This window comes from Festucalex cinctus, chromosome 3, assembly GCF_051991245.1.
Source record: "Festucalex cinctus isolate MCC-2025b chromosome 3, RoL_Fcin_1.0, whole genome shotgun sequence".
Lineage (NCBI taxonomy): Eukaryota > Metazoa > Chordata > Actinopteri > Syngnathiformes > Syngnathidae > Festucalex > Festucalex cinctus.
In genome coordinates this window covers 12,888,872-12,901,701 of record NC_135413.1, presented here as the reverse complement: position 1 = coordinate 12,901,701, position 12,830 = coordinate 12,888,872, and the positions used below count along the sequence as shown (strand labels likewise).

Here is a 12,830-nt window from a genome sequence, read left to right as displayed (position 1 = left end):
TACTCAACAGCACAAATCACAATAAATTCAATACCATTTCAACAATAGTAAGGCTTTTATTTTATTTTCAATAAACGTTTATGATTTGTTAGGCAGAAGTAGCATTTGGTCCCATTTTGAGTTTATTTTAAACCTTGTGGAGCTGCAAAGAAGGAAGCAAGGTTTAAATTCAGTTACCTGGGAGTGTAGCTTTCAGGCCGGAAGTGAACTGCGTGTGTGTATATTTTACTCTAATACAGAGATTAAATCATTACCATAAGATTAACAGATGACCTACTGATAGGCAGCACCTCCCAATCCTGGCAGGGAATCCAAGATTACAACGCAGACCTCACGGATAGAGCGGGAAGAATGCATAACAGGGCAGCCGAAGAAGATCCAATTATTTAATCTCTATGATTGAGGATTATGCAAGAAGATCACTTACTTTAGATCAATTGAAACCAAACAAATGGTTAGCAGCCTGAGCAACATATACAGCAACTTTTTGATAACAACCAGACAAGATTATCTCTTTTGGGTTGAGGAATAACTCCAGATGTAAACTCAAAACACCTTGTGACACAGCACATACAGTACACAGGATCCTGTTGGACCAAATGAACCCCGTTGCCTGCATGTTGTAAACCCAGATAATAATTGTGAGTGTGAGCTGCTGGATCCACACGCAGGTTGTGCCCATGTGTGTAGTGCAGATTGACTCAGCGAAATGAAATGTGACCCTGCTGATATATTTTATTCCATCAGTCCAAGCAGTGCCTCCCCAACACCGAGGAAGTAGACACCTTGCGCAATGCCAAAAAGGGGGGCAATGACCAGTGCGCGGCAAGCTGCACCTTTCAGGAATGCTGACGGTCCCTCTCGCCTCATTATACGCCTACAAAAATACACACAATCAATAATGGCGAACAATAGATTACAGGGTCAATAGCTGATTGCAAAATATTTACCGTGTGCAGTCGATAATTCCTCTGTAGGTGTCCTCCCCTTCACCTTTTTGCAATGTTTGCAGTCGAGTTTTTATCACTATACAGGGTGGTAAAATCAAAGACCATGTGTTACAATTATTATTGCACTACTGAACCTAAAATACTGTACTCTTTAAACTTAAAAGGGAACTGAAAGCCCCCCCCCCCCCACCCCCACCCACCCCACCCCCAAAAAAGAAATAAGACAATAATGTGTTTTATAAGTTCCCACTAAACAGTATTCTGATTTATGTTGCATTTATGGAAAATGAGTTAATAGGAGGGCAGCACAGTAGTTGACTGGTTAGCACGTCCGCCTCCCAGTTTTGAGGATTCAGGTTCAAGTCCAGGCTCCGGCCTTCCTGGGTGGAGTTTGCATGTTCTCCCCGTGCCCGCGTGGGTCTTATCCGGGTACTCCGGTCTCCTCCCACATTCCAAAGACATGCATGGCAGGTTAATTGGGTGCTCTGAATTGTCCCTAGGTGTGCTATGGTTGTTCGTCTCTGTGTGCCCTGCGATTGGCTGGCAACCAGTCCAGGGTGTACCCTGCCTACTGTCCAAAGCCAGCTGAGATAGGCTCCAGCACCCCCTGCAACCCTTGTGAGGAATAAGCAGTCAAGAAAATGGATGGATGGATGGATGGATGGATGGATGGATGGATGGATGGATGGATGGATGGATGGAGTTAATATGGAAAACCATTTTTATCTATCTCCGCATATGCTGTTGACTGAAAATGACACCACAGTTGCTTAGGGTTCAGTAACAGCCAATTATGGCTCAGCTTTGGAAAACAGGTGAGCTGTGATTGGGCACTATTTAAGCCAGCGCAAACTGTGATGTCAGTCAACAGCAAGTGGCAAAATGGCTGCCCCTTGAAGTGGATAAAAATGGGTGAATTTTGCTGCTTAACTCATATTTCACAAATACAATATTAATAAGATTGCCATGTTTATACTAATGGGTGTAAATACAACATATAGTAAAGACATTTCTTTGAATTTCCTTCCTCTGTAACAAGTGAACTTAATTTGACCTTCCCCCTATTAGCAACTAGCTGAACAACTGTTTGATTCACAAAATGACCAATATAAAGTCTTTCAAAGCAATCCCCTTCTATGTCTTTATGTAACTCTTCCAGTCTTCCTATGTCTATGGTTTAATCGATGGCAATATTCCACAAGATTAGTGGCCATTTCCCTCTGACAACATCCTGTTTGACTTTGAAGCCTCACTCTGGGGGATTCCCAGTATAATTGTTAAGCGTCATATTCGTCTCATGATGTCAAAATGTGAACAGCAAGATAAAAAGGACTGTTTAACTACCAAATACTAATTGAAATAGAAAATGTATTGGTAGATTCATGGTTTAGACATCCATCGTGAATTTTACTGATGAGCTTCTTGAACAGTTGAAAGTACATTTCAAAGTTTAGAGGAGGTTAAATTAAGTTCACCTGTTAAAGACTATAGTGGAATTTTAGGTTCATCCTGAAATACCGCCTGTAAATCACATATAATCCCTAAGCTTTTGTGAGTAGTATAGTAAAAGGGCGGCTAAAGTTCACCAAAACACAATGAAAATAATGTACTGTGTACACAGCAATCATATTCGTAACAGTGTTTGCTTGTCAAACTACATTGTTTGTATGAAATAGCAGTGTCCCATATGTCGTGGGAAAGCAACCAGTAAGTACAAGGGATATAAAAAGTCTACACACCCTTATTCAAATGTCAGTTTTTGTTAGATCGAAAAAAAATTGACCAAAATTAAATAATTTCAAAACACCATTAATGTGACCTACAACCTGTACAAGTTGGATGTCTTTCTTTGTAAAATTAGACTTTTGTCTTAGCCGTTTCCCCCAATGCCTAAACGAATGAAGATGTGAGATTGTTGCATGTACTTGCCAGGCATTCCTGCAGCTACTTCAATGTTGATCTCTCAGCCAGTTCTCTGTTGCTATATTTTCTCCACTTGATAAGGACTGTCTTCACTGTATTTCATGGTATATCTAAGCGTTAAACAATAAGGTCTTTCATACTGTGGAGGCCCTCTGCAGACCAGGGCTTGTTCTCTCGTCAAAAACATCGTGGGAAACCTACTAAATCAACTAGATTAATATTTGGGGTTAATCAGAAACACTTAAATGGCTGGAGGTGTATTTTGACTCTCATTTAAAGGGGCACGATGCAAGATCAGACTCAAATTTGTGTTAAAATAACCGTATTTTTCACCCGCAGATGTTTTAAGAATTGTATTATGCACAGGAGTACACTACTGTGGCACAATGACTGTTGCCCCTATTTTTCTGTAAAAGGAAAAAATGTTGGAGCGTTCGGGCTGGAAACTTTAACTGTGACTCTGAGCATGACGTCATGCGCGTGCACGCTATTGTCCCTGTTAGCTCTCGTGATTGTCCACGCAACTTCACGGACAGGACAGCTAATTCAAGATGGACTTTAAGAGACCTGCACTCGATACGTCTCAATCCCTTATGGAGACTCCACGGAAGACAAAGAGAAGTAAAAAAACTTTCAGACCAGCGTCACGGGAGGATGCGGATAAATATAGGAGCAGCGTTCATCAGGTGGAGAGAGCTAAGAGCTATTCTGGGGATGAAATGGGGCCCACAATTTGTTGACTTTTTGCTAAAAGGTAAGACTTCGTAACGAAAATACGATAGGGTCTATTTATGATTAGCAGTGCAGAATAAAACTACTACACGGTCGCTTACCAATGTTTCCGCACTTGGGCATATTAGCAACGCACTGCTATCCTCAACGTCGTCGGATTCACGGGATGCACTATTTACGTTTGATAAGGTTGTAATTTCGTAAGCTTTTGTCACTCAAAATTACTTTCACATACAAAGTAACTTGAAGATTAATACGTTTCTTACCTCTGTAGACATTATTAAGCCTATGAAAAAGGCGTTTGCGTTTGTTCGATTAACTTGGAGGTTTGCTCGTGCCCAAAAAGTCGCGCACGCTTGCCACGTTTTGCCAGAAATGTGCAAAATGTGCAAAAACTCTGAATCCTGCTTCGTGCCACTTTAACAGTTTGAATTTGATTTTTAATTCTGAACATAGCTACATGCAGTTATAAAAAGGGTATGCACATTATGTAACCACATTAAATTATTAAGTTGTTTATTTTTACTTTTTCTCTATTATTATTTTTGTTCAATTAAATTGTATATTATCGGTCACATAGTAGAAAAAGTTTGTATGTGATGTTGCTCTCATTTGTTCATATCACAAAAACTTTTAAACAGCGATTTAAAACAGGCATTTAAACAGGGGTGTAGACTTTTTATATCCTGTGTCTGCCACGATTACTTCTTGAAGGATTATTTGGCCCCTGGTTCCCTGGATCCAGAGAGGTTTCTGTCGGAGCTCTCTGGGATCCATTTCTGATCTTCCTTCCCCACAGCACAATATTAGGTACACCTTCACAAATAATCTCATCCCGTGCAAGTGATGTACTGGAAAAGATAATGCTCTGTTTTGATTTACATTGCCAACAGAGGTTTTGACCAATGTGTTAGTTGTGTTTTGCAGTGGAACACACTGAACTGGTAAGCAATCAATCACAAAGCAGATAGCTATGCGCAATAACTCGTCGTCAATTTTGAACATGTTCAAAATTTCCTTGCCATTAAAACTCTATGCATTGCAAACAATTAGAGAACGTTGCGATCTTGAAAGAACCCGGACAGGCGCGCCCATTCGCTACCTTTGCCAACACTTGCAAACACGGTGACAGGTTACTCACCATCCAGTGGTGTGACAGCCACAGCTGCCACTGAGCCTGCAGAGCATCCCGCCACAAAGGACTGCCAGAAAGGAGCTTGTGCCTGTACATCACCCGGATTCCCGTGTTTTTCCCTTCCCAGTGCGTTCAGGTTGGCAAACAAGGGGAAGTAAATCATTGAGAAAGGGACATCCCTGAAAATTAAATTTTGGAAAATGTTAGGGTGAAATATGGGGAAACAATAGACAATGGTAAGAATGGGGAGACAAAAGTGGACAAGGGGCTGTATCCTTTCCCATTGTAAACTGCCAGACATAGCTGGAGGATTCTATTGATCAGTGTTGATTAGAGGTGTCAGGAAATGCTGTACAACAAACACTGTACTGTATTCTAGTTATGTAATCCAGAATGGACCGATCAGAGGAGTAATGAGGGTGTTGAATGGGAGCAGAAACGATTCACACTTTCTTATGAGAGCCATTAGAAGAGTTTGGTTAAAATTTCCAAAACTAGAATAGCACAGACCTCCACTAAGGACAACTCAGACTCATTTGACTAAAAGCATAAAAAAGCCAGATGTTTTTTTTTTTTGGTTTTTAAATTATTATTATTATTATTTTTAAAGGCAGTCAAACAGGACGGGGCAATGTGTTATTTCTGAGTGCCACATACGGCAAGCTTCTTTTTACTGCTTTTCCAGCACTTTGCCCCAGTGCAATTGGTCTGGAACAGTGAAAAAAAATAATACAATTTCTGCACCTGTATCTATATCTACACTAAAATTGAAATCTTTCTAGGCCAAAACACTACACGTTTAGCTAACTTTTATGGGAATTGGTCATGTCCATCACTTTTCGAGGGTGATACTTTCCAAGCCCACCCACAATAGGTGAATTTCCGTGAAGTAGAAGTCGTTAAAAAACGTGTGTGTGTGGGTGGGTGGGTCGGGGGGGGGGGTAACTTCAATAACTGCTAATACTGTCTGTTACCTCAATGAGCGCTTCTTGCGTAAATGCGACCTCTTTGAAGTTAATTGCCTTCAATTAACGTTTGTAGTTCTCCTGAGTGCACTGCATTCGAGAGGAGGTGCACGGAGGAGGGTGGGAGGAATAAGAAACACACATTGGCCTTACTGTGTAGGCGCGAGTGTGTACGAGTGTACTTGTGTTCTAAAAATAGCTCCCCAGTGATGGGACACTGACTTGCTAAGACGAATTAAAAGAAGAAAAATGTCAACATTTTTTTTAAACTTACCATGGTAGACATTTCTTAATTTACCAAATATTCTCTATACCTTGTTCAAACATTTAATAGATTGTGTTGAATGAAAGAAAAAGCTGTTTTTATTTACTCAAATATTACAAAAAATGGACAAAAATAGTAGCATACATAAAGAATTTGATCTTTTCCAAAAACCCAAAAATTGAGGTAAAACCCATACAATGTTATGGACCCAAATACAAATCGATGAGTCTGCAATAAGTGAACCACAAAGTAGCGAGGGATCACTCTATACACATTGTGATTAAAAAGGTCAGTAAATAACTGATTAACTATAAAATGGCTGAGAATGCCATAATTTCAGGTAATTGTACTTCACTATGTAGTGACCTGTGTGTGCATGCGTGTAGAACCTCATTAAGGTGGCTCCGGCTCCCCTATACAGGCCAGCAAGGCCTCGTGTCCTCAGCAGCTCCGCTGTGATGCTGGTGGCTGATGTCCGTTGGGCAGGACCGGGCCGGGCCGGCTGTGGTGCCACTAAAGATGGAGCAGGTCCAGGAGTGGCAGCCTGAGCTGGCGTCGAGACTTTCCTCTGGGCAGCTGAACGGAAATAATAATTGTGAGCCTATGACGTCCTTATTGCGGTAAGTCATTTGTTAGTGAAAAAAATGGATGACTCTCATTGGCTACATTTGTTAGCATTCAACGTTAAATGATTGCGATAAATCTCACCTAGCCTCCCCGCATCTTGTAGTTGGATTTTGAGCATTTCCATGGGTGTGGTGACCACCACCTGACATGTTCCAGCCCCACACCCTGCCAGAACTTCCCCCCAAAGGGGCAAATGGCTAAAGGCAAAACAAGACAAAAACATATGACATCATTCTATTGGAGGTATTTCTTATTTTAGAATTACCAAACATCTGGTGTTTATTTACCTACGACTAGGTACTCTATTTTTGTAGACAGCACTCTGCACCGTGGCGCAAATGCTGGCGTATCCTGATTTTCCTACCAGCATGAGGCTCACTGTGCGTGTTCGCTAATTTGGTAGACCAGTTTCCGCCAATGAGGGCGAGGGTGTGTCCTTGAGATGCGCCTGGTGCAGTGACAATGTGGTGGCAAAAAAGTTGGTCTAAACTTAGGCCTGCTTAGACCATGTGGTGCAGCTGGTTTAACATGATTTTGGTGATTTTGATCGAGGACAGAGGTGGCAAATCCAGGTCCAGAAAGTGAAAACCCTGCCACATTTGACATTCCATTCCATTCAATGCAATTCAATTCAATTCAATTCCAAATGTTTATTTCATTCTTTAAAAAAAAATAAAAGAAATGAAAGGGGACAGAATGAAGTGTACCAGCACAAGCCAGGGTTTAGCCCCTTGCGCTAGCTACCTAGCTCCCGAGCAGGTAATAGAGCACCCGGCGAGCTAGCTAGCGAGCTCGTTAGCTAGCACCTGGGGCTAAAGCCAAACTGTGGCAGGGTTTCTGGACCTGGATTTACCACCTCTGATCGAGGAACAGGCAGACAGATTTGGAACTCCGTGGACATGCCTGATGGATGGATGTTAGACATACTTTCATGTGAACAGTGGGCATCAAATCCTCTGAATAATACTTGTAGTACTATATTGTATTTTTAAAATCACAGCTATGGAGGTGTCACATCAAAGATTGGGGTTCGTGGGTCTCCGAGTGGCCTCTTCACAATCTTGCTTCCACCATATTAAGACTCTGGTGCACAACTAGTGCGCCACATTTAAAAGGAATGAAAGTAGCCTCTTTGATTGGCTGTGCTTGAAGTATGCTGTGATCATTCCCACAGCGGCGCAGCCCTCTCGCACAACCAGCAGTTTGCACTTGTCTGGGAAATTACTAACATTCGGTCTAGTTTTCACGCCTCACGGTATTTACGCCAGTCACCAAAGTAGAGTCCTCCTTGTTAAATGCAGGTCTTGATATTAACTCTTTTGGTGAATTTTAACTGTGGTAGATGACTGCAACACTCAGATTATCCACTTTGGCCGGTTGTATTACGATTCGAAATACATGCCATACATGCGGTCAACTCGTCACAATTATGTCAATGCAAGGTACCTCAATATGTAGGGACTCAAAAGAATTGAAATACATAATTGTATTTGCACCTACATACCTTCAAAGGAAGTACAGTACTGCATGTAGTGGCTGTAATTCTTAAATGAATAATTAATTTTCTGCAATACCTTTACATTAAATCTTAGGGCACTCACTTCAGTCACATCTTGATTATTTTAATTTAATATGATTAAAAACAATAAAAACATTGTCCAAATATTTACACACCTGTACAGGTAACAAACTTAAAGGGATACTTGACTCATTAAGTCATTTTCAGCAGTAAAAAGTTATTTTGTTGATAAATAATGTGGTAACTTCATTATTTTTCATGTACAATTCATACCTTTAAAAAGTGTTTTTTCTACTTGCTGTCGACTGATGATGACATCACCTGTGCTGAGGAACCATGGCTCAGTTTACTGACCAAACCCAGAAAACAGGTTAGCCATGATTGGCCGTTACCTACTTCCTCAGCACAGGTGATGTCATCATCAGTCGAAAGCAAGTAGAAAATTAACTTTTTAAAGGCATTCATTGTACATGAAAAATCATGGAATTACCAAAGTCATTCTGGAAAAAATAGTAACTTTTCACTGCTTAAAATTGTTCAATGAGTCAAGTATCCCTTTAACATTCAAATAGATGTTGTGAAAGTTTACCCGTCTCTGGAGAGCTTTTGTCTGAAGGCATCGTTAGCTGCCAGTTTGATTGCTTTTTCCGGTGTGACAAGAGTGAGATTGACTGCTGCACCTGGTGGAGGCAAACAAGCTAATGAATGACAAACACTTCCGTCTCAGCCAAAAAATTGAATGAACCAGCGTATCATCGTATGGCGACTACCATGCATTGCTATCCACAATAAACCACAATTTATAATAAGTCACAAGTGTATATGTATTCACTACAGCCATTAGAATGGATATAATACCTCTATAGCATCCAAAATAGCCTTCTGAGCGTATTGTTTTAGCCAGACAGTCCCACCTGATATAACAAAAGAGAAATAACATTGCATTAGTTTGATTTATTTTTTGTAATACCAGCACAGAAAGATACCAGTGATGTCAAAGAAAAAAAATAGATGATGATGACCATAGAACAGGAATTGGATCTTGCAACTTTGGAAAGAGTTAGGCTGATCAGTACAATATGACCACTACAACTCATTTGTATGCACACAAATTTATCTAAGAGATGCAAATGTCACTAACATATTGTAGAAAGCTGAATGGTGAAAGATTTAGCATGAAAATGAGCAGAGAAACCTGCCAGGAATAACAACTTTAAAGCAGTGGTGGCTAGTCTTAAAGGGCACTAAAATAATAATAATAATACTAATACTAATACTAATAATAATAATAATAATAATAATAATAATAATAATAATAATAATAATAAATAAAAATAAAAAGTACTTCAAGGTATCATAAATCTACAGTGGAACCTCAATTTAAAAGACTCGGAAACAACTGATTCAGAACCTCTCTTCCTACCAAGCACCAGAGAGATGAACTTGTGAATTTTTTTAGGCTATGAAGAAAGTACAAAACAATAATTTTGTACTCCTAATGAGGTGTATGAGGTGAGGGCCATGATAAAAGCATGTACTGTACTGTACTTCAATTCAACGGATATTCAGCTCTAACCCCACTCAGTCCGGCGCTAGAGTCTTGTCGCCTGAACGATCAATCATGGCTTACCGGTTTTCTGAAACTGAGCCATGATTGGTTGTTCCCTGAGCCCTGAGCAACTGTGAGGTCATTTCCAGTCGACAAGAAGTAGCAAAATGGCCACTCCCTGAAATAGATTACACTTTGATGCTTAACTCAGTCGGGGCCAATACAACATATTGTAATGAAATTATTTTGGTTAACTTCCCCATTGTATGGACTCTTGAATCAACTAAACGGTTGTAGTAAAAGTTGAGCTGGTAGCACACAAAACAACTTTTATTATTGGGCCTTGAAGGAAATAAGTAATTCTGGGTATTTTCCATCTGTGAGTCACAGTGGAAAACTGCGGTCTGGATCTTGTGCTGCTAAGCACAGGATAGCCACACCCATCACAAGACTGTGCTGCCCACCACACAGAAAATTCAGGGTCTTATGAGGACACCAATGCACATGTTTTCACATTGCACATTTTTCTTGTTGGTCATATTCCATCACTACAATAAATGTTTCAAATCAGTGACTCCAGTTACATCAAAACAAAACACGCGATGATCATGATTTTCCGTTGAAGCACTGAAGAAAAAGTGACGAGACTGTTTTGCTTTGCAAGTCCAGCGTCTTTATAATTCATGAGAGAATGCAGTCGTTACTTAGATGAGTTGCAAACTTAATACACTGATACAATGCACTTATGCACTATGCTAAAACAGGAAAAACGTGTGAGTTTATATTTTTCCTTTTTTTGCTCTGGAGGCCATACTCACATTCCTTTATAGACCTGGGCGCCCTGCTGGTTCTGTAGGCGAGTTTTGGCCAGATCGATGGGAAATACACAAGTGACACCAACCAGGCCTGCCACGCCCCCATTAATCAGCTTAGCAGGGAGACTGCAAAGGGATCAACATATAGGCACATGCATGCACACAGACATTTACACGCACGCAGCTGTCAACACAAGCCACACACATGGCTGAATAACTATTTTGACTGGAGTTAGATGTCTCAATAGTTGACTTTATTGCAGAATCAAAATGCTGAAAGGAAACAAATAAATAAATAAATAATGTGGAAACAGATCCCGCTATTAGAGGATTAACAGATTTCTCGTGTCAGACCAATTTGTTCTGTAATGATCAGGCAGGTAACTAAAATAACAGCAGATGGAATGCTAAACTCAACAAAGATTACCTTATTTTGTTCTCCGTCATCCTGTTTGCGTTTGGGCTCCAGGCCCACAACTGCCTTTGTTGTCCTTCACCTACTTCCTCCTCCTCCTGCTTTTCCTGTCCGCAATTTGGCACTGAGTTTCAAATGGTCAACTCGGCCCTCGCCTTTCTCACTCAGTAACACGAATGCAGCTCACTGGGTGTTTGAGTGTGTGGCCCAGTGGACTGTTCTTTTTCCTCCCACTGGTGGACGCCTTTTTTTCTGTTGTGGCCAAAAGCAGCAATGATGGGTCGGTATGAAGGCCAGCCCCTCAGTTTTTCGCACTCCCTCGCAACGCTGTACAAAGTATCCTCTTCTGCCTTGAATGGAACAGGAAATATGATTGTGTGAGACCAAAATCTGAATTAAATCATTAAGTCTAAATAAAAAAAAATGTCACAGGACTAACACATAAAAACAGAGTGTGCCGATTCTCCCTAAGTTGCCTTAACAGAAAAGAGTATTCTGACACAGCACAGGGCAAAATTAGTGCAATGGCGTTTACTGTTTTGTATATACCGTAGAAGTTATATTATAGGATAAATGTGTTTAGAAACTTAGACAAACTCTTTTTTTAAATCACTTTTTTCTTCCATCTCCTCCCTTGACTTCTTCTTCCCTCTCTAATTAATCTGACTTATCTCCACCTCTACTTTGCCTCTATTTTTAATGCCATTAAGCTTCATTGTAGCTTTACACTTTCGGCACAGTATCAAATAAGGATTAGGCTGATATTTTCATGATTGATCTTTTTGCTTTTCTCCATCTCTTCCTAACTCTTGTTTTTATTGCTGGATCGCCGCCACATTCTGCACATGCTTTCCCCCGAGCCTCTTTCTGTGCAACTTTCTTTCAGCCTGGCTCCATTCACACACACAGAGAGAGAGAGAGAGAGAGAGAGAGAGAGAGAGAGTGACAGAGAGAGAGAAAAGACCCTGCCAAAACACAGAGAGGGCTGCCTCACCCCTAGACAACCTCTAGCTACAAGATCCACAGTCTACTTTATTTTTCATAGTCTGACAAGACGAGCGTACAATGTCATTTTCTTCCATTACAGCGAGCAGAAGAGGATCCTTACCTCATCCCGGGAGCTGGTCAAGCTGTCCACTCTCCTCTCCCTTCAACCTCGCATGCATCAGTGGTAACCAGGCGAGAGCAAGCTGAGAGCCAGTCGGTGCACAAACACTAGCATTGTCTCCTTGGCTAAGACCCTCCCTCTCATGGTGATTGTGTGTGACACAGCCCCTGCAACTGCATTAAGACATATACACTCATGTGGACCTGTTGAGCCAATACACACATCAGAACCACATATCAAAAGTTCAGTTTCAGTGTGTTTGTTTTTAATAGACCCGCAAAGCAAAGACAAAGATGGGTTTAACCTTTCTAATTAGCCCTTTTCATTCATTGGCCTGTGTGTTACATAATACCCCAGTCTGCAACTAATCAGCCTACACGTGTCCCCACACTTATACAGTCCATGTACAAAGTAAACTGAATGCCAACGAGGAGTACCATGTTGACTGATAAAGAATTAGAAGGGGAAATACCTTAAAAAAAATACACTTGAAAATCAAGGGGTTACATAAGGACATAACTCAAAAGAACACGTGACTACCACAGCAACCAGCCTGCACATGGTCTCCTGGCAGGGATTGCCTGCTGACCAGCTCTAACAGAGGTGATGGATCTCATGGACGGATGACACTGCTTTGACCATATGCTGCAGTCCAATACAGTTGGCTTCAGCGATGGACCTCACGATTTGATAACTGGTGTCTCTACAATGTCCCATGTGTGCATGATTGGCAGGCTGGGGAGGACATCATACACTTGCCTGAATTAAAAAAAATAAAAAAATAAAATAAAATAAAAAAGATGCAGTGAGGTTAGGCTTTCCAGAGC

At 40.9% G+C, this 12,830-nt stretch overlaps 1 protein-coding gene across 2 annotated transcripts; it reads right to left on the bottom strand.

The window, feature by feature from the left end:
• Nucleotides 1–99: 99 nt before the first annotated feature.
• Nucleotides 100–12,241, bottom strand: slc25a18 (solute carrier family 25 member 18). Of its 2 annotated transcripts, none has more exons than XM_077515904.1 (10): nt 12,004–12,241; nt 10,908–11,245; nt 10,484–10,664; nt 8,975–9,030; nt 8,706–8,796; nt 6,679–6,794; nt 6,360–6,546; nt 4,747–4,919; nt 951–1,026; nt 100–877 (listed from the first exon to the last, which is right to left on the bottom strand). In XM_077515904.1, coding segments are annotated over exons 3-10 (843 nt in total). In that variant the 5' UTR covers nt 10,486–10,664; nt 10,908–11,245; nt 12,004–12,241; the 3' UTR covers nt 100–735. The 2 variants fall into 2 exon arrangements, with proteins under 2 accessions (XP_077372030.1, XP_077372029.1); XM_077515903.1 differs by having other exon boundaries at nt 10,484–10,606.
• Nucleotides 12,242–12,830: the final 589 nt, after the last annotated feature.

What these genes read in the sequence shown, in the direction of transcription:
- slc25a18 (XM_077515903.1), bottom strand. Translation starts at nt 10,927, where the DNA reads ATGACGGAGAACAAAATAAG. An exon ending in CTATTTTGGATGCTATAGAG is followed by an intron (nt 8,797 to 8,974) that starts GTATTATATCCA and finishes TGCCTCCACCAG; the next exon opens with GTGCAGCAGTCAATCTCACT. An exon ending in GGCTGTCACACCACTGGATG is followed by an intron (nt 1,027 to 4,746) that starts GTGAGTAACCTG and finishes CACCCTGTATAG; the next exon opens with TGATAAAAACTCGACTGCAA.